The sequence below is a fragment of the Falco peregrinus genome, chromosome 3, assembly GCF_023634155.1.
Source record: "Falco peregrinus isolate bFalPer1 chromosome 3, bFalPer1.pri, whole genome shotgun sequence".
NCBI lineage: Eukaryota > Metazoa > Chordata > Aves > Falconiformes > Falconidae > Falco > Falco peregrinus.
In genome coordinates this window covers 14,755,817-14,780,936 of record NC_073723.1, presented here as the reverse complement: position 1 = coordinate 14,780,936, position 25,120 = coordinate 14,755,817, and the positions used below count along the sequence as shown (strand labels likewise).

At 66.2% G+C, this 25,120-nt stretch overlaps 1 protein-coding gene across 18 annotated transcripts in view; it reads right to left on the bottom strand.

The window, feature by feature from the left end:
* PLEC (plectin) overlaps positions 1-25,120 on the bottom strand; it is a 63,609-nt gene that overhangs the window by 6,524 nt on the left and 31,965 nt on the right. For 6 of the 18 annotated variants that reach the window (XM_055798381.1, XM_055798382.1, XM_055798380.1 and 3 more), the window contains 32 exons: positions 21,674-21,735; positions 20,651-20,665; positions 20,092-20,181; positions 19,665-19,700; positions 17,928-18,005; positions 17,724-17,816; positions 17,315-17,481; positions 15,830-15,945; positions 15,599-15,705; positions 15,401-15,520; positions 14,704-14,799; positions 14,037-14,164; positions 13,053-13,146; positions 12,796-12,950; positions 12,113-12,419; positions 11,645-11,722; positions 11,013-11,174; positions 9,706-9,810; positions 9,353-9,448; positions 9,127-9,252; positions 8,591-8,743; positions 8,349-8,503; positions 8,115-8,241; positions 7,821-8,004; positions 7,532-7,689; positions 7,141-7,319; positions 6,789-6,927; positions 6,347-6,703; positions 6,151-6,234; positions 5,881-5,985; positions 5,571-5,669; positions 624-4,004 (listed from right to left, as the gene is read on the bottom strand). In XM_055798381.1, coding sequence (XP_055654356.1) covers positions 624-4,004; positions 5,571-5,669; positions 5,881-5,985; positions 6,151-6,234; positions 6,347-6,703; positions 6,789-6,927; positions 7,141-7,319; positions 7,532-7,689; positions 7,821-8,004; positions 8,115-8,241; positions 8,349-8,503; positions 8,591-8,743; positions 9,127-9,252; positions 9,353-9,448; positions 9,706-9,810; positions 11,013-11,174; positions 11,645-11,722; positions 12,113-12,419; positions 12,796-12,950; positions 13,053-13,146; positions 14,037-14,164; positions 14,704-14,799; positions 15,401-15,520; positions 15,599-15,705; positions 15,830-15,945; positions 17,315-17,481; positions 17,724-17,816; positions 17,928-18,005; positions 19,665-19,700; positions 20,092-20,181; positions 20,651-20,665; positions 21,674-21,735 — 7,352 coding nt within the window. Of the gene's footprint in view, positions 1-623; positions 4,005-5,570; positions 5,670-5,880; positions 5,986-6,150; positions 6,235-6,346; positions 6,704-6,788; positions 6,928-7,140; positions 7,320-7,531; positions 7,690-7,820; positions 8,005-8,114; positions 8,242-8,348; positions 8,504-8,590; positions 8,744-9,126; positions 9,253-9,352; positions 9,449-9,705; positions 9,811-11,012; positions 11,175-11,644; positions 11,723-12,112; positions 12,420-12,795; positions 12,951-13,052; positions 13,147-14,036; positions 14,165-14,703; positions 14,800-15,400; positions 15,521-15,598; positions 15,706-15,829; positions 15,946-17,314; positions 17,482-17,723; positions 17,817-17,927; positions 18,006-19,664; positions 19,701-20,091; positions 20,182-20,650; positions 20,666-21,673; positions 21,736-23,952; positions 24,131-25,120 lie in introns of those variants that run through there. The other 12 variants (XM_055798375.1, XM_055798388.1, XM_055798387.1 and 9 more) reach the window with 7 other exon arrangements.

The following is a 25,120-nucleotide window of genomic DNA, read 5'->3' as shown; positions in this document are numbered from 1 at the left end:
AGCCACAGCAAACAACACGTGGGGGGAATGAGCAGGGAAAAGACACAAGCTCTTCTGTGGGGGCCAGGGACCCCCGCCTGGCACCAAGGTTGGGAGCTGGGGACGGCTCCTGTATAAGGAAACGAAATACAGCAGGATGTGCCACAGGGCCAAATAAATGGCATGGGTGGTGGGGATCACCCTACACAGCAGGAGGTGCCGGCAGCAAGAGAGGGCAGGGAGTGGGAGGTCCTGCTCCAACACCCCACTGCAGGGTTTGCCTCACTGCACCTGATGTTGGCTCTGCTCACACCCCTGACCCCCACGTGGGGGTCCTTCCCCACAAGTGGCCACTCACTGTGACCCCAGCAGGGGGAGACAGACACTGGGGTGGGAGACTCAGTGATGCCTCCACCTCCTGGATGGTGCCAACAGCCAGCTCTGCGCCCACCAAGAGCAGGGTGCAGCTCCAGGGGCAGAGGCTGCATGCCTGTGCTACAGTGACGGTCCTTGGAGACCGGCCAGCATGGCTCCCAGACCCTGGCCGGCCACCCATGCACCTGCTGTCCCAGGACACAGGGCGAGGTGGCTGGGGAGAGGGAGGGCCTCCCTGCATACCACCACCGCTAAGGGGGACCCAGTACCTCCTCCGCCTTCTGCTGCAGCAATGCCGCCTCCTGCTTCAGCTTCTCTTTCTCCTGCTCCAAGTCGGCAATGGCCCTCCGCAGCTTCTCCGCATCCTGGTCGCTCTGCTGCCGCTGGATCTCCAGAGTGTGCACCAGTGTCATCTTCTCCTGCGTGGCCAGCTCAGTCTCATGCAGCCTTTCACTGATCTCCTCTGCCTGCTTCTTGAACCGCTTGGCTTCCTCCTCAGCCTTGGCCTGGGCCATGCTCATCTCCGCCACGTGCAGTTTGAGGCGCTCAGCCTCGGCTGTGATCTCCAGCTGCCGCCGACGCTCAGCCTCCAGGGTTTTCTGGAAACCCTCAGTCTCCTCAGCCAGGCGCTGCTGCATCTGCTCCTTGTCCTCCTGCAGCCGCTTGGCGTGTTCCTGCGCCAGGTCCTTCTGCTTTTGCAGCATTTCCGCTTCAGCTTTCAGCCGTGTGGCCTCCTGCACCGCCTGCATCTTCTCCTTCAGCATCTTCTCCGCCAGTGCCCGCTGCTGTGCCAGGTCGTCCTCAGCCAGCTTCCGCATGCGGGCAGCCTCCTGGGCCTCCACACTGAGCCGGGCGACCTCCTCTGCCACTTGCTTCATCTTCTCAGCCTCCTCCGCCAGGAACTTCTGTGTGTTGTCCTTGTCTTTGAGGATCAACGCCTTGTTCTCCTCCTCAATCCGGCTTTTCAGCTTCGCCAGCTCCTCCATCTGTACCCGGACCTTGAAGAGCTCCTCCTCCACCTGGGCCTTCTGCCGGACAGCATCTGTCACCTCCTCCTTCAGCCGCTGCAGCTCCTCATCCAGAATGCCCTTCTGGTGGTCAGTCTCATCCAGCTGCAGCTTCACCTTGGTCAGTTCCTGCTCCACCTGTGCCTTCTGCCGCAGCGTCTGCTCAGCAAACTTCTTGTGCTTCTCCATCTCAGCATCTGCCAGCTGCTTCTGCCGCAGGGCTGCCTGCTCTGCCTGTGCCCGCTTCGCCGCCTCCAGCTCAGCCTCCTTCCGCAGCTTCTCCGCGTCCGCCTGCGCCTGCGCCTTAGCCTGTGCCTCTTCCTCCGCCCGCTGCTTCAGCCGCTCAGCCTCCTCCACCCGCTGCCGAGAGAGGCTGGCATCCTGCTCAGCCTTGCTGCGCGCAAATTCAGCCTCCTCTGCCGCCCGCCTGGCCCGCTCAGCCTCCTCCCGCAACCGGTCCAGGAGACTCTGCTCCTGCTGCCGTGTCTGCAGCAGCTCTTGCTCCTTCTGCTGCACAGCGGCCAGGTGGGCCTTCTCCTCCGCTGCGATCCGCTTCTGTGCTGCCTCCCGTGCCAGCTGGATCTGCCGTTCTGATTCCTTCTCTGCCAGCTCCTTCTGCCGCCTGGCCTCTTCCACCATGGCCTTCAGTCGCTCTACCTCCTCCAGGGCCAGCCGCCGCTGCCGCCCGGCCTCCTCCTCAGCTGCCAGGATAGCCTGCACCTTCTCCTCCGCCTCCCGCCGGCGGCCCTCCTCCTCCAGTGCCAGCGCACGCTGCCGCTCAGCCTCCCGCTCAGCCTGCTCCCGGCTGCGCTGCACCTCCTCTGCCTCCCCACGGATGCGGCTCAGCTCCCGCTCCAGGTCAGTCTTGCCTGCTGAGGCCTTCTCGAAGCTGGCCTTTAGGGCACGGATCTCCTCCTCCACCTGGCGCCGCTGCCGCAGTGTGTCCTCCACCAGGTTTTTCTGCCGCTCCAGCTCGTTCTCTGAGGAGCGCTTCAGCAGGGCAATCTTCTCCTCAATGTCCTGCTTGTGCTGGGCAGCCTGCTCCTCCAGCAGCTTCCGCTGGTAGGCCTCATCTTCCGCCAGCCGCCGCAGACGCTCATTCTCTGCCTCCTTTTCCTTCAGGGCGATTTCCGCCTCTGCCTTCAGCCGTGAGGCCTCGTTGATGGCCGCCAGCTTCTCCTTCAGGATGCGCTCAGCCTCAGCCCGCTGCCGGCCAGCCTCGTCCTCTGCCAGCTGCCGCTGCCTCTTGGCCTCCTCAGAGAGGGCCCGCAGTCGGGCAGCCTCCTCGGCCAGCTCCCGCAGCTTGCTGGCCTCGGCCTCCAGCCGCTGCTTAGACTTCTCGCTGGTGGAGCGCGATTCCTCCTCTGTCTTGGCCTTGCTCTCCAGCAGGATCTCCATCTCGGCCCGTAGCTTGGCCAGCTCCTCCTCCACCTCCTTCCTCTTCTGGATGGCTTCGCTCACCTCCTTCTTCAGCCGGAAGAGCTCCTCCTCCAGGAGCAGGCGCTGCTGCTCACCATTCTCCATCTCCGCCTTCAGCCGGATCAGCTCCTGCTCTGCTGCCAGCTTCTGCTGGGCTGTGCCCTCCGCCAGCTCCCGCTGCTTCTCCAGCTCCTCCTCTGCCAGCTCCTTCTGCCGCAGGGCTGACTCCTCTGCCTTGGCACGCTTGCGGGCCTCCCGCTCTGCATCCTCCTTCTGCTTTTCAGCCTCCTCCTGTGCCAGCGCCTTCTTGTGGGCCACCTCCTCTGCCTGCAGCCGCAGCCGCAGTGCCTCATTGGCCTTCTGCCGCCAGTGCTCCAGCTCCTTCTCAGCCTCCTCCCGCAACTGCTCGGCCTCCAGCTGCTGCTTCTTCAGCCGCTCAGCCTCCTCCTGCAGATGGGTCACCGTGATGTGCTCCTGCTGCAGAGACAGCTCCAGCTGTGCTGTCTTCTCAGCAAAGGACAGCCGTTTGCTCTGCAGCTCAGCCTCAGCGCTCCGCTGGGCCACCTCCTGGGCCACCTGAATCTGCCGCTCCTTCTCCACCTCCGCCTGCCGCATCCGCCGCTCAGCCTCCTCTGCCTGCAGCCGCAGTTTCTCCAGGTCTGCCACTGCCTTCTGCTTCTCCCGTGCTGCGTCCCGCTCAGCCTGCACCTTGCGCTTCAGCTCCTCCTCTGCCTCCCGTTTCTTCTGACTCTCTTCCTTCACCTGCCGGCGCAGGCGCTCAGCCTCCTCCTGCGCCTGCCTTTTCTGCCGCTCAGCATCCTCAGCACGTGCCCGCAGCTCCTGCAGCTCCGTCTCAGCGCTCGCCCGCTGCTTCTCGGTGTTCTCCAGCTGGAGGCGGATGACGCGGATCTCCTCCTCCACCTTCTTGCGGTTGTACTCGGCCTCCTCAATCAGCTTGACCTTGGACTTGATCTGGTGGTCGGAGTTCTGCCGCAGCTGCATCAGCTCCTGCTGGATGTTCTGCTTCTGCTGCTCGGCATCCACAGCCACCACCTCCCGCCGGGTGACCTCCTCCTGCATGCGGAGCTGCAGCTCCCGCGCCTCTGCCTCCGCCTGCGCCTTGGCTTTGGCGTGGGCCTCAGCCAGCTGCCGCTGCTTCTCCAGCTGGGCCTCCACCTCCGCCAGCCGCTTCCTCTCCTCCTCCTTCAGCTTCTCGGCGGCTTTCTGGAGGGGAAAGAAGGTGCAGAGAAAACAAGAGAGGGGAGAGAGAGAGAAATCACAAGGGATGCGACCAAGCCATGGTGCCAATGCCAGCCACAACCACGCACCACCGAGAGACTGGACGGTCCAGGGCAGAGGGGTGGAGGATGCGCATGGAATGGCTTCGTGTCCCTGGGCCTCCCCATGAGCTGGAGGCGGTGACGCCAGCTTCCAGAAGACGTATGGCAGACGGGACACACGACTACTGTGTCTCACTTAGCACAGCGCGGGCGGACGGGAGACAGGACTGAGAACAGCAGCGTGGAAAGCAGGATGGCCCACGTACCACAGACAAGGAATGGAGCGCGAGCAAAGCCCGAAGCGATGGAGACGAACCCGAGCAGCTTGCACACCACCACCATGCCCAGTGCTGCCTGGGGAGAGCCCTGCCCTGGCCCCCCGCAGAGGGGAGCCTCCTCTCATGCTTGCCGGGGCTCCCCATGCAAGAAGGGCCAGCACAGAGAGCCACCACCTTGGGAAAAAGAGAGACCTGGCTGGAGCAGGAGGTCAGCAGGACAGAGGGGAGCGGGTGTGAGAGAGGTGCCAGCAGAGCCTTCCCTGCCAGGAAAGCCTCAACGACGTGGAGAGCAATCCAAGCTCCGGCCCGTGCGGCCCCACCTGGTCTGAATCCCCCACACACTGGGCCTCCTCCAGGCAAGCCAGCCAGCCAGATGTCTGCTGAAGGGCTGATGTGGCTTGTGCGTGGCTTGGGGCCATGCCACAGAGCACTCTGCGCTGCATGCACCACAAGCAAGGCAGGCATACACTCCGTGCAGTGCCTAGGCACAGGCAGTGCATGTGCAGGTGAGCCGGACCCCTGCGCTGTGGGGCTGGGTCCCCTCGCACCACCCCAGGCCCTGCAGCAAGGGCCCAGGAACAGAAGCAGAGAAGGGCGAGGAGCATGGGGGTGAGTAGATCTCCAAAGGGCAGGGGTGCAGCAGGCAGGAGGGGCGCGCAGGCTGCTGGCAGCCATGAGGTGAGGCGGAGGGGTGCCGTGGGGAAGGGGACATGCGCAGAGTGAGTACCTGGTGCAGGGATGCCAGAGTCATCCTGGTTTTTTACCCTCCATTAGATCCCCACCAACACAAACATCCCCCAAGACAAAGCACTGGCAAAGCGGCTCGACTTCCAAGGGCAGAAACCAAGAGTTAGAAAGGTTACCAAGACAGAACACCCGAGGGCTCCGGTCCCGCGGCGCCCGAGCACAGCTTTCATGCGGAAGGCAGATGCTGACTGCACTACGTGTATCTGGGAAGTGCCTACTACCACCAGTCACACCAGAGCCCGGTGGTGCCTGGAGCTGGCTCTGCATGCTGCCCCGGCCAGCCCTCTCAGCTCAAAGACCTGCTGTACCCAGAGCCAGTGGCTTCAGTGCCGAGGAGCCCAGATCAGAGCAGGGTTAGAGGCCGCAGGCCAGCGTTAGTGATGGGGGGCCGGCAGTAATCATGAACCATGTTCCCCGTTGTTATGCAAGAAAGAGAATGCAGCCGGACTCATGCCACCCCACGTGCCCACACGCCGCTCCCCTACCTCCTCCTCCTCCAGCCGCCGCAACGTCTCGGTGATGAACTTGATGTATTGGCTTGTGAGTGTGGTCAGCTCGCTGTACCGCGTCCGTAAGTCCACATACTGCGGCAGACAGCAGGGGTTAGCAGGAGGGAAGCACACCCATGGCACACCCCAACCCAGCTGCCTGGCACTCCAACGGTGAAGGGGCCAGATGGAGACAAGCCTCTGCGCCAGCCCCCCATTGTGCCCACCCCTCCAGCAAAGGGCTGCAGCCCTCTGCTCCTGGGGAAGCAGGCACCCCAGGCACGGGCGTGGAAGGTCCCCCCCTCACCTCCTGGATGATGCTGTCGGATGCAGACTGCACTTTGGGCTTCTTGGCTGGAGAGGCCATTGGCTCCACTTGTGCCTTGAAGCTCACCAGCTGCAGCTCATAATCCTGCCGGGGAGAGAGGTCCTCAGCATGCCGGCCAGCCTCCCTGGCGAGCCCCCCTAGGCCCTTCAGGGCTGCCTGGCACTAGGCTGCCACTCCCCAGCCCCACATCTGCCCCGGCACCCCAGGGAAAGGCAGCCCAGAGAGGGCACGCGCAGCTGGCAGGCACACCTTGATGGCATCGATGTACTGCTTGGCATAGCGCTGACATTCCTCCACCTTCTCCTTGTTGCGGTCACACTCCTCCAGGAGTTTCTGGGGAAAGACACTGGGGTGAGCTCAGGCACCCCGTGGCCACCCTGCTGCAGCCAGGGACAGCCACGATCACTAGTCAAGCCAGCCCCACTCGCCCCGCTGTGCGCGGTACCTTCTCCTGCAGCAGCTGCTCCCGCACAGTCTTGCTGTCGGTGATGGGCACTGCCTGGATTTTCTCCTGCCGCTGCTTTGCATCCTGGATCCACTGGAGCAGCCCATCACAGCTCTCGCGGTAGTACCGCAGCTGGCGTCCCAGCTGGTCCAGCTCACGCTGGCGCAGGTCTGTTTGGGTGAGGACAGCTTGCCAGCGCTCCAGCAGCTGCTGGACTCTTTCTCGGTAGCGGTCCAGGTCCACGTCACGCTCGCTGTGGCCCCTGACCATCCGTTCGTTGACATCCTTGGCCTTGCTCAGGTCAGTTTCCAGCGTGCTGAAGAAGGGCTGGTGCCCCTCCGCCTGCGTGCGCAGCCGCTGCAGCAAAGCGAGAACAGGTCAGCCCTGGCCCCAGCCCCCACCAACTCCCCCCCACTGGGCACGGTGCTGCCCCAGCCACTACCTTCAGCTCAGCCTTGCTGGCCTCCAGCTCTCTGAGGTCAGCTGGCACGGTCTGCACATCCTTCAGCTGGTCCTCATACTTCTTGACCAGCTCCTCCGCCCCCTGAGTGCTGCGGATCACCAGGTTGATGGTCTTCAGCCTGCAGAGAGAGAAGATGGGCTCAGCCAGTGTTGAGCAGCAGCATCAGTTGGCACACGGCCACGAGCTCACAGGAAGGGAAGGACACGCTGGCACAGCCAGCTTCCTCCAGACCTCATCAGCCCACCCCTAGCCAGAGCAGGCTCATCCCAGCTGATGATCATTTTCCCCAGCCCAGGATGACCAAGGAGCCGCACAGGGACTGGGCACTCACTTCTCCAGGTAGATGCTGGAGAGGCTATACACCTGGTCCATCTTCTGCAGGGTGATTTCCAGCTCTGAACGCAAGACGGGGGCTGAGCTGGCCTGCTCTGGCTGGGCCAGCACCTTCTCTGTCTTCTCACTGACCTTGTCCAGGTTCTTCTTGATGCCCTCCAGCTCCAGGTGGATTTGCTGTGGAAAGAGAAGGGTCCCACACTCCCTGCTTGTGGCTGATCTCCCACGTCACACCATGTCAAAGACCACATCCTGCCAGCCAGGACCTGGGCTGCAAGGCCCCCCCAGTCACCCCCAACCCCAGCAGAGGAGCAGAGCAGAGGAGAACCATCCCCGTCCTGGGTGCCAAGGTCCCCATCCACATGCGCTGCACACCTGCACACACGTACCTGCTGCTCGGTGATGCGTTGGGCGCATTCCTTGACCGGGTCCTTGTCGAGGGGCAGGCGGATCTTGTGGATGGTGCGGGTCTCGCAGCTCTCCAGCTGCAGACGGATGTCCTTCAGGTGGGAGATGTAGCTCTTGCAGAGGGACTCATCCTGCTCTCCTGTGGGTGCACCGGGGACAGCTTAGCATCTTCCCACTCCCTTTGTGCCATCTGCATCCCCAGGAATGGAGGGGACACCCCTGAGAGAATGGGGTGACAGAGCAGTCCATGGCAGGGAGGAGGGGGCTCACCTTTCTCCTGGCTGCGCAGCAGAAGCTCGTACTTCTGGGTGCAGGCATTGTACTCGCGCTCCACCTGCAGCCGGTCGTCGGGCTGGAAGCTCTGTGAGTCCTGGCTGTCCCGCAGGAACTGCTGGTAGTGGGTCTCCAGGCTGCGTAGGACCTGCCGGCACTCCTCCACCTGCATCGTGCGGAACTGGAGGGGGACAAAGGGTACCTTTAGCCCTCGCTGCCTGAGCAGGACTTCCAGGGATCCTGTGCTGGGCTTGGCACTGCCCCATGCTGGCATCGGGACCAGGGACTCACCGTCAGGTGGGACCAGGACTGGATCTGCTGGATGTCACGGATAAGGTACTGCCAGGAGAGGAGGCTCCTCATGTCCAAGTGTAGCTGGTGCCAGAGCACGAGGAGGTGCTGGTGGGTCGTCTCCAGCCTGGGGAGACATGGTGTGAGGTAGGGGGCAAGGGAGTAGAGTGGCGGGGACTCCATGGTAGGGCAGGGAGCCAAGGTGGGGCCACTGGTGGGTCAGCTGGCGCTCACCTGTGTACGGCATCCAGTGCCTCCTTGTTGGGGGGTGGCACAAGGAAGCAGACGGAGGGAACGATGGCCTCACTGCCAGCGGCACTCAGCACCTTCCACTTGTAGGGCTGGGCATTACTGAGCAGGGCGCACTCATCGTTCTTGTGCACCGTGATCTGCAGGGCCAGAGCGGCATGAGCCCATGGTGAGGTGTCTCCGCGCAGCCCCCCCACCCCCCCACTGCTCCCCGTTTCTCCTCGCACCTCCATTTGCTTGTAGTCACAGACAGCCTGGATGGGCGGGCGGCCCTGGAGGGGCGTGCTGGGGCTGCGGGGCTTCAGCTGGACAATGGTCTTGGCGCGGCGGGCCAGCCCGGCCAGATGCCCCTCATACTCGGCCAGCTGGTCCTTCTGCTCCTGCAGGTGCAGCAGGGTCAGGGGCACACTGGGGTGCTCCCCTCCACACTGGGCCCCACAGCTGGGGGGGGTGGGGAGCTGGTGGCAGGGTGGGGGTGGGAGGTTGCCCAACCCCACAGGGGTCCCAGGGTGTGGAGGGGGGTCACTGCAGTGGGGTCTGCAAGGGGGAAGAGGATTACTGGGGGAGCACTGGAGGGGAGGGTGGAGGGGGTCACTCCTGCAACAGGGTCTGCATGGGTGTGTAGCGGTCACTGCAGCGCTGGGGGTCACTCCTGGGGCTGCAGTGGGGCTCACACACTGGGGGGTCACCCCGGGGCTGCAGTGGGGCTCAGGCATTGGGGGACACCCCAGGGGCTTCTGTGGGGCAGGTGGGGGTCCCTCACCATGCAGTCCTGCAGTAGGTCCTCCAGGCGCGTGACCGTGATGCTGCGGTCACACGAGTATTTCTTCTTCATGTTCTCCTGCGTCTTCCTCAGGAACTCCTCAGCCTCCTTCACCTCGGCGAAGAACTGGAGGGAGGTGGAGGAGTCAGCAGGGGTGGGTGCCCATGGGCAGTGGGGCCAGGGAGGGCCCTTCCTGCCCACCCCCCTTCCCTCCCTGCCCCCCTACCTGGAAGTATGCACTGTTCTCCTTCAGGTGGGCTTCAATGCAGCAGCAGAGCTGGAGCATCCAGCTCCACTGGGTCTGCAGGGCTGCCTGGAACGCCTGAAACAGGGATGTGTCACCCTGCCCTGCCCACATCAGCACCAGCATCGCTGCTTCTGCCCGCTGCCAGCCCCCACCCAGCCCAGGCAGCTGCTTGCACTGCCACAGCCCCCCCCGTGCACTGCCCACCACCCCACAGGCTGTGCCCCACAGCACTCCACATCCTACACCAATGAGCCACGCTGCACCCCACAGCAGTGACCCACAGTGCTCTACACCCTGTGCCCCACACCAGTGCTCCCCCCGCTGCCCCTCACCTCCAGGGTCTGCCTGCCCGGGTGCTCCTCCCGCAGCAGCCGGTCCCCAGTGCTCTGCAGCTCTTTGATTCTGCGCTCCCGCAGCTCCAGCTCCCGCATCAACCCCTGGGGGTGGGGGTGGGGGTGAGTGCCCACCCCCGCAGCGCCAGCACACACGTGTGTGTGCGTGTCTGCGTCTGCATGTGCCTGGGGTGCAGGCACCTTCCTGCCCCCACCCCAGAAAACTGCTGGGGACCAGCAGGAGGAGGATGACCAGGGCAGTGTGGGTGGGTCCAGCACCCATCAGAGGAGCCTGCTGGGGTGGGGGGCGCGGGGCTGGCAGGCATGGGGCAGGGCAGAGATAGGGTCTGGGGGGACAGGATCAGGGGGGATGAGGGACAGGGCTGGGGGTGCTTGTGGGGGAAACACAGAGGCTGGGGGTGATCGGGCGGGGGAGGACATGGGTGCTGGGGGTGCTCAGGGATGGGATATGGGGGCTGGGGGTGCTCAGGAATGTGACATGGGTGCTGGGTGTGCTCAGGGGGAGACACAGGGGCTAGGGGTGCTCAGAGTGGGGACAGGGGTCTGGAGGTGCTCGAGGACGGGACATGGGTACTTGGGTGCAGACACAGGGGCTGGGAGTGCTCGGGGATGGGATGTGGGGGCTGGGGATGCTCAGTGTAAGGACGTGGGTGCTGGGGGTGCTCAGAGGTGGGGACATGGGGGCTGGGGGTGCTCAGGGATGGGATATGGGGACTGCAGGGTGCTCGCAGGGGGGACACAAGGGGTGCTCAGAAACTGCTGGGCGGGACAGGCGTGCAGAGGTTTGCAACACTCCAAATGCAGCTGCGGGGCCGTGTGACCATCAGTGGCAGTGCAAGTGCAGCAGCAGCAGCCATGGCAGAGGCAGGGTTAAGGGACTGAGGGTGCTGAGCGATGCAGAGCACAGATTCGGTAGCGATAGGGATCAGGGAGCTGAAGAAGCAGAGCTGGCAGGAGGAGATAAGAGCCTCGAAAGCAGAGTTAGGAGGAGGAGGAGATAAGAGCCTCGCAAGCAGCAGCGTGGCACGGCAGGGCTGTGCAGCAGCCAAAGAGCATCCTCTGCCACAGCATGCAGGGAGCACCTCTGAAAATCTGTCACCACCAGGCTAGGGGGACAGGGACCGTGCAGGATGGCCACATGCAGGGACAGAGACTGTGCAGGACAGCCGTGCATAGGGACAAGGAGCAGGCATGATGGCCGTGCGCAGGGATGGGGACCATGCAGGATGTCTGTGTGCAGGGACAGGTACCACACAGGACACGCACTCCCCAGGCTCTCTCCATACCGAGTAGTTCTCCTTCTTGGCCGTCATGTTGGGGTTGTGGTCACTCCAGTCAAAGTTCACCTCCTCCTCCTCCTTCTCGTTCAGCCACATCAGCTCCTTGGTGGCAGCGCTGACAAAGCCATGCAGGCTCTCCAGGTGCCGCAGCCGGGACTTGGAGGAGTTCTGGGGACGGACGCAGGGATGGGCTGTGTCCACATCCTCCTTCCCACGTCTCCTTCAACATCTTCCTCCCCACACATCTCCCCCTTGCATCCTCCTCTCCACACATCTCCCCCCTGCATCCTCCTCTCCACACATCTCCCCCCTGCATCCTCCTCCCCACACATCTCCCCCCTGCATCCTCCTCCCCACACATCTCCCCCCTGCATCCTCCTCCCCACACATCTCCCCCCTGCATCCTCCTCCCCACACATCTCCCCCCTGCATCCTCCTCCCCACACATCTCCCCCCTGCATCCTCCTCCCCACACATCTCCCCCCTGCATCCTCCTCCCCACACATCTCCCCCCTGCATCCTCCTCCCCACACATCTACCCACATCCTCCTCCCCACACATCTCCCCCCACATTCTTTCCCCACAGGTCTCTCGAATGTCCTGCACCTGCTCCTGTCGCCCCCCACCTGGGCACTCACCAGCAGCTTGCCGTACTGCAGGTCCAGCTTGCCCAGACACTCCTGGTAGGCGTTACGGGGGCCAGGGGAGAGCTGTGCCTGGGGGAAATGTGCTGTGAGCTGGGGGTCCTCCCGACCCACCTCCTGGGGACGGTAGCACCCCACCCCCGCAAAGGTAGGGACCAGGAAGGAATGCTAACACCAGGAGCACCGCAGCAGCATCCAGAGCCGTGTGGGGCTCCGCAGGGTACCGGAGGTAGCAGCGCCCACCCCCATTGCCATGTCCCCCCACCCACAGGGGCTGGGTATGGGGCAGCGCGTGGGCAGCGGAGGAGCCAGTCCTGGGGCAGGAGGGGTGCCAGAAGGGCAGCGGCATGTAGCCCCTGCCTGACCTGGGCACCCCAGGGCACAGAGGAGCTCCAGAGTGGGCAGTGGCAGCCACAGTGCCTGGGGGACCCCCAGGAGCAGGGGCCATGGGGGGTGGCTCACCTCATCAGCCCGTGCCCGCTCAATCTTGGCACGGAACTCCTCGATGGAGTGGTGGAGGCCGCGGTGGCTGCCCAGGTGGGACTCCACAGTGGGCAGGTCCACGCCCCACTCAGCCGCTGCCAGCCGCCGCTGGTTCTCCTCCACCCAGGCCAGCAGGTCCTGGAGGTACCGCAGCGTGGCCTCATCCAGCTCCTGCCGTGGCCGCTGCCCCAGTGGCACTGACACTGCTGCAGCTGGCGCACCTGACTTGAGTCGCAAGTTGTACTCGGTGCGGATGGCCACCAGGCGCTCGTGCAGGCGGTACACCCTGTGGGCAGGCGGCACATCAGCACGGGGGGGACAGGGAGCAAAGGGTGCACGGGGGCCACAGGTGACATGGAGGACTCAGAGGACACAGGGGACAGGGAGGACATGGAGGGCTCAGAGGACATGGAGGCATAGAGGACGTTGGGGAGCACAGGGCACACTGGGGGCACAAGGGACGTGGAGGACAAGGGGAACATGGAGGGCTCAGAGGACGTGAGCAGCAAAGAGGACATGGGGGACATGGGAGTCACAGGGAACATGGAGGGCAAGGGGGACATGGTGGGTAGAGGTCGTGGGCTGTTCCTGCAGCCAGGCAAGTGCCAGGGTGCCCTGCGTGGGGCACACTGCATGAGGCACCAAACCCCATGTGGCCATACCTGCGGTACATCTGTTCCCCCTGCGGGTGCCGGCCGTCCTTGAGGGTCTGCACATCGTTGAAGAGCAGCCGGATCATGGCGTCTGCCTTGTCCAGGTCCCGCTCGATCTCAGCTGCCTTCTGCGGTGGCTTCCCCGCATTCAGCAGTCGGATGTCCTGGGGACAGGGCATGGTCAGGGGCACAGTCAGGGCACGGTCAGCACCCCATGCACCACTCAGCACCCCCCCTGCACTCCCGCAGCCGGAGCCGCCTCTCACCGACTGAAGCAGGGTGTCAGCCTGGTTGAGCTGCTCCTCGCAGAGCCCTGACTCCATCTGCAGCTTGCTGACGATGCGCTGCAGCCGCTCCAGCCTGCGTGGGGAGATGGCAGGGCTGGGGTCAGCACACGGGCATCAATCCCACCCGTGCACAGCACAGGTCCTGCCCTGTGGGGCACCCATCCCATCCCTGCATGGCACAGATCCATCCCTGCACACCCAGCAAGGACTCTGTGCCAGCACAGATGCTGTACATTCATGGCACAGATCCTGTCCCTGCATAGCACAGATCCCATCCCCACACAGCATGGATCCATCCCTGCACATCCAGTAGGGACTCTGTGCCAGCTCCACTCTGATCCCGCCCCTGCAGACTGGGATCTCATCCCTCTCTGGGCCAGGAGCCCTGTCCTGGCTCCCTATCCCACTCCTCATCCTAGCCTGCTCCCCGTCCCACTCCCCAGCCCAGCCCGCTCCCCAGCCCACTCCCCATCCCATCCCATCCCATCCCATCCCATCCCATCCCATCCCATCCCATCCCGCTCCCAGCCCCGCCCCCCCTCCCATCCCATCCCGCTCCCGCCCACAGGCAGCGCTCCAGCCCCACCCTGCCTGCCCGCCCACTGCCCACTCCTGCCTGCGCTGCCAGCTCCAGCCCCGCTCCCTGCCCGCGCTGCTGCCCCGGCGAGGCCTGGTGTCCCCTGCTGCCGTGCGAGCCCCCGGGGGGACAGGGCAGAGCCCAGCTGGTGGCAGAGGCACCAGCGCCCGGCTGCCGTGCGGCGCCTCGCTCGGGGCCAGCGGCTGCTCCAGCTTCCCGGAGCCGGGCAATGACTCACGCACCGCGGTTCCATCGCCGGCGGGACGGGACGGGGGGGCCGGGACACCCCACCCCGGCCCAGCCCAGCGGTTTGGCAGCGCGGGGCGGGGAGCGCGTGCCAGCCCAGCTCAGCCCCCCCGGCACCGATCCCCCCCCGCGGCACTCGCCTCTCGAACTCGGCCCGCAGCAGCTTCTCCCGCTCCAGGACGGCCACGTGCAGCTTGCCCCATTCCTTCTCCACGTCCAGCGGGTGGTACCCGGGGGGCACCTTCAGCTGCCCGGACTGCACAGCGCCCTGAGCCCCACCCCCCACCCCCCCGGGACGGTCAGACCACCGGCCCCGGCCCCCCCAGGCAGCCGGTGGAGGGGGGCCTGGCAGAGCAGCCCCAGCTGCGGGTGCCACGTCTCCGCTGCTTCATGCTGGAGGCAAAGCTTTGCGGGAGGTGGGAGAGGCACGGGATGGCCTCTGCCCCAGCAGGACGTGGCGCAGCGTGCTGAGGACTGCTGTGGGACCCCACTAACGCCGGGACCCCCAGGAGCCCAGATCCCATGACACTTGCCCCTTGGGACTCCCAGACCCTCAGGACCCTGGCCCTCCTCACCCCTTGGGACCCGAGACCCCTGGGACCCCAAGCCCCCCAGAACCCCGGTTCTCTGGGACCCTCGGCCCCTCCAGACCCTAGCGCCCTTGGGACCCCAGACCCCCGGGACCTCCACTCCTTGTGACCCCCCAGCCCTCAGGACCCTGGCCCCTTGGGACCCCAGACCCCTGGGGCCCCCAGCCCCCCAGGACCCTCAGGCCCCCAGGCATGGCTGGCACCGGGTGCTGCTCACCTCCAGGGACTGGAAGATGGCCTTGGAGCGATTCTTGTCGGCCTCCTTGGCTGGAAGCTCTGTCTCCTTGAACTTCAGGAACTGACGCCAGAGAAACTGCCAAATGGGGGGCAGCTAAGGTAGGCAGTGCGGATCCCCAGGCGTCACGACTCCCTTTTGGGCATTTCCCCCTTGCGCCGCGCCCCCCCCCCTATTTTTCCATGCATGTGAGGCCAGTGGGAAGGAAGGGACCGGGTGGGGAGCTGGTGTTTGCCACTGGTGACTCAGACAGAGCCTGGAAAGAGTGAGTCAGAGAGGCCCTCCCACCCAGGGCTCCCCAGCTCTGCCACGGCACGGCTGCCTGCTCCCCAGCACCTCCTGGCCAGCACCAGCACTGGCACCGAGCCCTCCTCTGCTTCACATCCCCCAGGGTCAGGCTGCGTGGACCCAGCTGGGGCTGGTGGCAGGCTCAGTGATGGGCACTGCCATGGCTGCAGCTGGGTCTCCGTGTTCTCCCAGTGGCCAGCATGAGCTTGCAGCGCGGCACGGCTGGGTGTGTGCTGGCCCGGGGTTGCCGCACTGGGAGGACTCGCCACAGCATGAGCCAGCCCACAGCCAGGCCACCAGCCAACTGAGCCACTGCCAAGCACCTCCCCGGGCACCGGCATGGCTCACGGGGGACTTTCATCCCCTGCCAACACTGTCCCAGCTCCCTCACCTCAATCTCCTCATAGCTGGCGGGGAAGCGGCGCTCCTCAAAGAGGACGGTGTGCTGACGGATCCACTGCAGCAGCATCGTCACCACCTCATAGTACTCCTGCCAGCGCAGCTGTAGCTCCTGGGCAGGGGGGGGAGGCACGTGGGGCCGGGTGCCCACCACAGGGGGAGGTGGACACGCCCCGGCCCCCAGACTCACATTGGCCTTGACGCCGTCCTGCACCTCGGGCACGCGGGGCATGGCATCGTAGAGTGAGGAGACGTAGGTGATGATGGACTTCTCGTCTGGCTGTGGCACATCCACGTCTGCAGAGACGGAGGGCGGTCAGGTGGGGGGAGATGTGACCCCAGGTTGGGGAAGGATGGGAGCTCTGCAGGGAAGGTGACACCCCCCTGTGACACCCTCGCAGCTGGGTGCCCCAGCCCATACCTTCGGGGTCCAGCAGGCGCGTCACCCCCAGGTCCCGCTCCGCCACGGTGAATGCCTGGTCCAGGTTCTCCAGGTTGCTCTGACGGTACACTCGGTTCATGTCGATCAGCATGGGCCTGCGGGCAGCAGGGACTGGTCTGTACAGGTCCCGCTGGGGACCCCACTGCCGCTGGGGCAGGGTCCACACTGACGGCACTCTCCTGCCACACATGGCAGACAGCCGGGCCGGGGCTGCCGGCAGCGCCCTCCACCCACCCTGCCCCACAGCACAGGTTTCCAGCAGGCATGGGTGCCGGTTGTTTGAAAAAACCCCTGGGGACAGCGGGTCGAGCCCCCCGCACCCCTGAGGGGTCACCCCACACCCTGCGCACCGTGCCACAGGGGCACCGGCGGCTGGCGAGACCCCAGCACCCTTGCCCACAGGCAGTGGGAGCCAGGGACACCTTGATGGCCCCGAGCATGGGCCCCGGAACAGGCAGTGTCCCTGTGGCACAGGCAGCAGCCCCCGCCCCCCCAGCCCACTGGGGGCCCCAGCCCCCAGCCCCATGCCTACAGCTCCCTGAGGCGCAGGCTGCGCTGGATGGAGTAGAAGGAGCCGCTGATGCCGGGGGCCACCGGGCACTCGGGGACGTCTTCGCAGACCATCACCACCCCATCCTCCGCCCCCGGCAGAGCCCGTGCCAAGCTCCCTGTGCCGTGCCGCCGCAGCTGCTTCCTAGCCCGATGTCGCCCGCTCGGCTCCATGGCGGGACCAAGCCTGGCGCAGCAGTCGGTGAGCTCCTGCTGTGGCGGCAGTTTGGTGCCGAGTGCGGTGTGGCGTGGTGCGGCACAGCGCAGGTGCCTCCTCCCACCCTGCGTGGCACGCCTGCACGTACTTGTGCTCCCCAAAGGCATGTGGCGGCCCCGGCAGAGCCCACGGGGGCCTGCCTGCCCGCGCCCCGGCACGCTGCGGAGGGCACAGCGCCCACCGCCTGGGGAGCTCAGCACCCGCCTGCCCGCACAGGCAGCAGGTCGGCAGGTCGGGCGGGAGCGTGGGAAGGTAGCTGAGCTGTACGGCTCCCCGTGCCGCCATGGCACTGCTGGCACAGGCTGATGGGCTGGGACTTGTCGGATGCACGTGCCTGCATCGCCCCAAAGCGGGACTGGCGCAGCTGGCCCTGCCAGCAGCTGGTCCCAGTGAGCACGCGCCTGCCCTGCGCGTGGCATCACCCTGCACTGCTGGCTGCTGCAAGGAGCCAAATCCTGCCAGCACCGGAGCTGCTGTCCCCACCACAGCGGCCAGGAGCCTGGGCTCACCCAAGAGCCGGCAGCCCAAGCCAGGGGATGGTTGTGCCAAGGGAGGCTCGGCACCATGGGGACAGGGCTGGCGGTGCTGGGTCCCTGCTGGGGAGACAGGAGCTCTGTGCCCACTGTGGGTACAGCACAGCCCAGCACGCTGACCCAACACACAGCAGCCAGAAGCAGACCTGGCTCCGCTCTACCTACTTGTGCCGGTGGATGATGGCATTGAAGAGGCGCCCATCCCGCCAGCTCGTGGTGAAATTGTCACAGCGCAAGCCCTGGTAGTCCTCCACCATCCGCTGGGACCAGAGCAGCAGCTTCTCCTTGGCTGTCATGTCCTCTGACTGCCCCGTCACCTGGATGTCTGAGATCTGCCAGGACAGGGAGGTTTACACTGGCCCATCCATCATGCACATGCACACTCCATGGGGGCTGCCACCTTCTCCACCGCAGCCTGTGCTGGTGATGCCCCTGCTCCAGGGACCAAACCAGCACCAGGAACCCCCGCCAGCACTGCAGAGCCCTAGCCTCCCAGCATCACCAGCACCACCACCACTGCCCCCAGTCCCACCACTGCACGCAGCTGAGACAGGCCCCAGGGCTCTGGGCTCACCTGGAAGTGGAGGATGATGGTCCAGATGAGCCCCAGTGTCAGCTTGGGGTTGCCATCAGCAATGTCATCGTTGCGGATGTTGACAAGCTTCACCTGCGAGGCCAAGACACACAGGAGCTGTAGGGAGGGCAGGGAGCATGCCCCAGCCCCAGGGGTCCCTGGGGGGTGTCCCACCAGACCGGCAGCCCCGCATCCCCCCCTCACCTGGCGATGCTTCAGGTAGTTGAGGGCAATCTGCACGTTCTGCAGCTTGTGGAAGCGCATCCTGCCCTTCTCCCGGGGCTGTGGGGAGAGCGGGGGGTGATGAGCCACGGCCCTCACCAGGCACAGCCCCACCAGGACACCAACCCACCACCCTGGCTCCCCCACGCATGCGAGGGATGCTTGGCACCGAGCACTGCGTCCCCATCATGCACTGTCCCAGCCCCTCTCAATGCTACACATGCCGATGCCACACGCCCTCTGCACTTTGTCCCCACGCTGCCGCCGGGGAGGGGACATTTCCCGACTCTCCCCTCACAAAGCTGCCAGCTGGGGCCAGTCTAGCCAAAACTGTCCCCAGCCCCAGCAGGGCCGTGCTGTCCACACAGTGCCGGGGCCGCCAGCTGCCGTGTCAAGGGAAGCCAAGCACCAGGCATGGTGCGAGAGCAGCATCCACAGCACCCTTGCTTCCCGTCACACCCCACCGAGCACCGGCCCCTGCCTGAAACACGGCAGCTGCCTGTGCAGGCAGGACAGGCAAAGATGAGCGCAGGCATCAGGCACCCCACTGCCACAGGGGGTGCAGCACTGGGGCCTGTGTCCCCTGCCACTGCGGGCGGGCATTGCAGCTGCTGCCCAAGGTAGCTCTACCAAACCGGTCCCGGCCAAGGTGCCACCATGCCCTGCACTCCTGTCCAGGCAGTGCACGTGGAAGCGGGCAGCACGGACCCGTCAGGAAATCCTCTGCCCGTCCCATGGGGCCGTGGGCAGGAAGCACGGCCGGACCGAACAATGGCAAGCACGGCTGGCCTCACCACCGGATCCTGTGCCTGCGCTTCCCTGGCCACAGAGCAGTGCTGGCCCCACAGCACAGGCACAGCCCAGCCCTGTTCTACCCCTGCCCACAGCATCCCAGCAGCACCGCTCACCCTGCCCTCGCCAGATCCTCGCAGCCCATCCTGCCCACAGTGGGGCCGCGCTGGAGGTAGCATGCAGCTCCCTAGCACGCTCCAGTTTCAACCCACGGCAGGGACAAAGTGCCACCACATTGGGCAACTCACCCAGCAGGAACCTCCCCACCCCAGGGGTCCCCAGCTGGGGTCCCCTGGGCAGCTCCTGCCTGGACAGACTCCCCCACAGCCACCGGCCCAGCGATGAAACCAAATGCTTCACCAGCAGTGGCTGTGCCTGGCAATGGCTGCCAGAAGGGCCAGGGAGCCCCCCGAGTCCCCCGTCTGCCGCTCAGCAATGGACCAGGGTCTCTTCTGCCCCACAGGTGTGGGGCACAGGGGAAATGCAGCTGGTTGGGGCACAGCCAGGCCCCAACAGGGGAGCTGGGGGGGTCAGCGGCCGCAGGGGCATCCCCCTCACCAGGTGCCCTGGGACCTCCAGCAGCCCCAACCAGACAGGGGTCATGTGGCACATCTTGCCGCAAGTCCCAACGCAGCAGCACTGCTCCCAGTGATGCTGCGCTCCTATCTCGCCACTGCAGGCCTGGCCCGGGGAAACCCGCCCCAGCTGACACTTGGCCTCAGCCGCCCCAGTGGACCCTGCTGCTGGAGCACCCGTGGGTGCCAACACGCCTCCCCCCGGCACAGCATGCGGCGGCGCTTCTCCTCCGCACCCGCACCGGGATGGGACGGTGCAGCCACACTGGACGGTGGCGGAGCGTCTCCCAGTTGCCGCGGCGGGCGCTCACCACGCGGGGCCATGCGGAGAGCAAACGGCAGAACCACTCACCAACCGCAAGTTCCTGATCACGTCGCGCTCCCTCGGCTGCCCGGCCAGAGCAAAGAGAGGAAGGAGGCAAAGGCCGGAGGGGGACGGTCAGGGCAGAGCCGCCGACAGGAGCCCAGCGCAGAGAAGCAGAGAGTTCACCAAAGCAAAGAGACGTCCGGGCGTTAGAGGCTGCGGTGGGGCTGGGGGGGGCTGCAGGACAGAGCAGGGGCGGCCGCACCAGCGGGACTCGGGGTGCTCCAGCATGGTGCCGGGCAGCTCGCCAGGATGGGACCGAAGGCAGGGGAGAGCCCAAGCAGGAGAAGGAGTGGGATGCAGATGCGGGAAGCAGAGGATGGGATGGATGGCAGTCGGGGGTGCCGGCACGCAGAACCGGCGCAGGGGGAGCAGGATGGCAGCGGTGCAGCAGCAAGGTCGGCGCAGCACCTACCAGCGTGTCCCCCGAGAGCACCTCCAGCAGCGAGATGAGGTTGTGTCCATCTCGCAGGTCTTCATAGAGGTCGTTGACGTGACGCTGCGCCTGTGGGGATGGCGACAGTGTTACAGGGATACCAGGCGGGCAGCTGAGCCCTGCAAAGCCCCAGTGCCCCCCTGCCCCACGCCAGCCAACACCAAAACAGGGCAGCCAGGGTGGGAGCCCAGTGACTCCCCCATGCACAGCAGGTGCCCACACACATCCCCAAACACAGCCCAGTCCCCCAGCCCTGTGTCCCCCCTGCCAGTGCACACCAGCAGCTCTCCCCCATGCCCCCGTGGAGCAGCAGCCACGCTGGATCCGGCATCACAATGCCATGTGCGGGGACCCACTGCCCACCAATGCTGGCAGCCATGGTGGTTTGGATCCATGGCCCACCACGACAGCAACCATGGGGGAGTAGTACCCACGGCCCACCATGCCGGCAGCCACGGGGTCCAGCCCCGGCACAGGGAGGGGAAGGCATGAGAAAAGAAAGAGCATGATGAAGGCAGCCAGGGAGGGAGAGACCTACCTCTGCTCGCCAGTGCTGTGCGGGGAGAGGCAGAGAGAAGAGAGAGATGTTAGGGGAGCCAGCAAAGAGGAGACAGCCCTGTGGCGGGCAGGGGGCAGCCAGGACCAGCCCCAGGCAGTGGCAGCCCACGGCAGCACGGATGCCGCAGGAGCGACGCCGCGGGGTTGGGCGCCTGGCATGTGGGGACATGTCTGCGCGCGGGGGCCAGGAAGACGTCTTGGCACATGCCAGGCACTGACTTGGGGCTCTGCCCACACTGGCAGGGCCCCAGTGGGGTTCGGCTGGGAGCGCGGCATGGGGCAGGAGTGGGGAGAGAAGGACAGCTGGAGATGGGAGAGTAGGACAGGACAGGAGGGCATGGGGCAGGCACTGCCAAGTGCAGGCAGCACAGTGGGCATGGCCACCCCGGGGGTGGCAGGAAGGGTGCGGGCATTGCCGTGCCTAAAGGAAGTCACGGTGGTGCCAGGGCAGAGGGGAAACGGGCAGGGAGCCCAGCAGAGCTGCCAGGCTCTGTGGCATCAAAGTCCTCGAAAGGTCCTCTCGTGCCTGGAGCCAGAGCACCATCCCCTCCCAGAGCCTGCATGGCCTTCCCGACGTGGGTGGGAGGGCATGGCCGGCAGCTCCCAGTCTGGCCAGATGCCCTGGCATGGCCACAGGATGGCACAGCCCCTCAACATAACTGGGCAGGGGAAGCCAGGAGGCAGGGCAGGCAGCTCCTGCCTGAAAAGACCCCCGGTGCTGCCCTCAGGCCCCTGCAGAGCCCATCACAGATACAACTGAGCAGCCTCAACTGCTGCCTGCCTGGTGCCGAGGCAGCGGGAGCACCAGCACAGGCAGCCAGGAGAGGCTGTGCTGGCACAGCCGCTGCCAGGAGCCTCCACTGCCCACATCCCACGGTGCCCTGGGGGGGACGCAGTTGGGGATGCTCCAGTGCCAGGGACCGGGTGCTGCCACCGGCACAGCCTCACCGGGACTTTTCCATCAGGATGGCCAGTGGCTGCGGGAGGCGGCGCGTGCCCGTACCTTGATGAGGTGCTTGTTGACCCATTTAGTGAAAGTTTTCTTCTGGACCCGGTCTCGTTCATCTGTAAGAGAGAAGACGGCAGGGTGAGCAGGGGGCACAGGGGGTCCCAGCGCGGCGGTGCTGCCAGGCAGCACGGCTGGCGGGCACACCGGTGCAGGAAGTGATGAGCCAACCGCTCTGGTGAGCCGCGGTGAGTCACAGGGCGTGCGTGCGAGGGGAAGGAAACAGTTAACGTGGATCGGCTCCTGCGTGCCTGCACCCTGCCCCAGCCAGGCTGAGCAATGCCTGTAGCGGGGAGGGGGGGGTTGCCCAGCCCTGCCCTGCCCTGAGCCCCCCTACCCTGTACCCCGGCTGGGAGCCAGGGGAGCTGCCCAGGCACCATGTGTCCTGACCAGGTTCGATGTGTACAGGACAGGGACGAGCACGGGATGACTGCCGGCCCCAGTGGGATATGTCCGGGACCAGGACAAGCCCAGGGGTAGTCTGCACCCCCAGAGCCCCCAGCACTGCACGTTCACCCCGAGCAGGACACGAAGCCCACGGGGCGTCTGCCCCGGTGCAGCCCCAGGCACGGCACGTCCTCCCCGAGCAAGACACGTATGGGATCACGATGAGCCCACGGGGCGTCTGCCCTGGCACAGCCCCAGCGCCGCCTGCCCAGCACCAGCCTCAGGGCACAGATGCTGCTCCGTGGGGTGGGGAGAGGCCTGGGGGGTGCCAGTCCTGTCCCTGGGGGTTCCTCCTGGGGCTGGAGCACCCACAGGGACCCCCCAGGCCCCGTCCCAGGGTGATGGCCCTGACAACTCTCCCTCCAGCTCTGGTGGGCAGCTGCGGGCAGAGCCCCGAGCAGGCAGCGCTGCGGGGCCAGTGACTCACGGGCACTCCCTGCCCGCTGCCCTGTCATTAGGGGACGAAGACAGCTGACACAGCAGGCTGGGCACCCAGGCTGGCACTGCCCACAGCTGGGTGGCCCCGAACCCCGATAACAAGCACGCATCCCATGCATCCCACTAACGAGCACCCATCCCACCCATCACCACTCCCTACGGGGAGCAGCCCACTCTTCTCGCCCCATTCCTACCAGTGCCAAACTCAGCCCAGTGCCAAGGAGGGTTTGGTGGAAGGAGGCGACACCCTAGGCACATGGGGTGATGCCACCAGCTCCATGGCCGCCCCTCCACAACACCTTCCCTGCCCACGCCGCGGCGATCCAGCAGGGCCAGGGTGGTGCATGCTATGTCTTGCCCCGCTGGAGCGTGCCGGGATCTGCCCATGCAGCACCCAGCACCCTGCAGCCAGCGCCTGGCCCACGCCCACCCGTCCCAGGGAAAGCACACCGGCACCTGGGGACACCAGGGGTCCCGTCTCAGCGGGACCCACGGGCAGCTGGGCAGCAGGGCTGGGGTGTGACGGGCAGGGAAGCAAGGGCTGGTGAGCAGCAGCGGCGCAGGAGGAAGGAAGGAAGCGTGGGGCACGCTCACCGGGCATGGGTGCACCGAGGGGGGAACGCACCCGCGCCGCTCACCCCAGCAGGGCCCGCACATGAGAAGTCCTCGACACCCAGGCAAGCCCCAGCCGGCGGCACCCATGCCGCGGCAGGCTGCGCGACGGGCTGTGGCTGGGCCGCAGGCAGGATGGGCAGGGCGTGGTAGGAAGTTCTCGCACTCACTGCGGGCAGCGCCTGGTGCTGCCATGGCGTGGACGGGGACAGGTGCCAGCATGGGACACAAGGACCCCACTTCCCCCACTGCCCAGCTGTGGGGGGGCTGCTGGTCCTGGCCCATAAGCACCCCACGGTGCTGCCCCATAGCCTGCCCGGGGACACCGCCCCAGCGTGGGGGTCTGCCCCATAGCCTGCCCGGGGACACCGCCCCAGTGTGAGGGTCTGCCCCATAGCTTGCCTGGGGACACCGCCCCAGTGTGAGGGTCTGCCCCATAGCTTGCCCGGGGACACCGCCCCAGCGTGGGGGTCTGCCCCATAGCTTGCCCGGGGACACCACCCCAGTGTGGGGGTCTGCCCCACAGCCTGCCTGGGGACACCGCCCCAGCGTGGGGGTCTGCCCCATAGCTTGCCCGGGGACACTGCCCCAGCGTGGGGGTCTGCCCCACAGCCTGCCTGGGGACACCGCCCCAGCACTGGGGTCCACTCTGGTGCAGGGTGCAGGCACCAACCCCCTGTGCTGCAGGATGCATCCAACACCAGCGAGATGGCGGGGTGGTCCCACGGAGGGCAGCCACCGCCCCCCACACCGTCCCCACCACCGCGGGGTCCCACTACCTTTCTTGCCCTCGGAGGCCCTCAGCACGGCCAGGTAGAGGTTGTCCTCCGAGCCCGTCCTCTGCCCCCCAGACAGACCCTCCTCCTGGCTGCGCAGCCGCTGCCGGGACATGGTGGCCGCTGCCGCCAGCCTCGCTGAGCACCCACACGGCTCCGTTCGCTCTGGCTCTGCTGCCAGCCGGGTCCCTGCCCTGCCTCCTCCCGCCGAGGTGTGGGGCGGCCCCAGGGAGGAGACTGGGGTTCCCCTCCCTCCCTCCCCACCCGGGCACGAATCCTGCCCACAGGAAACCTCCGAGCCCACGGCTCTGCTTAACTGTTTCCTCCCCGCGCCCCGGGAGCTGCCCCGGGGGCCATGGGGATGGGGCAGGGACCCCACGCACCCCCCAGGGGGTCCCCGCAGCGCACCACGGGGAGCCGGCACACCCCCAGCCTCACACCCTGGGGCCTCAGGACCCCCAGGTCTGCAAGCCTGGGTGGTTTGCGACCCCCAGACCCAAGCCCTGGAGCTGAAGGACCCCCAATCCCCATACCCCAGAGCTTCAGGACCCCCAGGTCTGCAACCCCAACATACTCAGAAACCCCCAGGCCCATGCTCTGGAGCTGCAGGACCCTTGGTCCCCACACCCTGGGACCTCGGGACCCCCAGGTTTCCAAGCCCAGGAGGCTCGGGACCCCCAGGCTCACAAGCTCAGGACATCCTGTCCCACCGCTCAAGGTCCTCAGGACACCCCATCCCCGTGCTCAGGGGCCACAGCTCCCCAGTCCCCCAGTCCCCTGCTGGGACCCCCAAGAGCACTCAGGCCCTATCTCCAGGGACCCTGGCACCCCTCGGTTCCCAAGTCCAGGGCCCTCTGGACCCCCCAGCCCCATGCCCTGGTGCTGTAGGACCCATGGTCCCCACAACCTGGGGGCTCAGGACCCCCAGGGTTGCAAGCCTGGGCCCCAGGTTCCACACTCGGGGGGCTCAGTGCACCTCCCAGTGGGGTCGGGTTCCCAATCCCCAGGGCCGCAGGACCCCCGGGCAGGGAGGTGCCATCCCCACACCCACGCCGGCTTGGGGAGCCAGGCCAGGCTTCTCCACCCCAGCCAGCGCTCCCGGCGATGCATTCCGGGCGCTCCTGTGCCGCCTCCAGCACGGCCAGACCCACGCATCCCGCCAGCCGGTCTG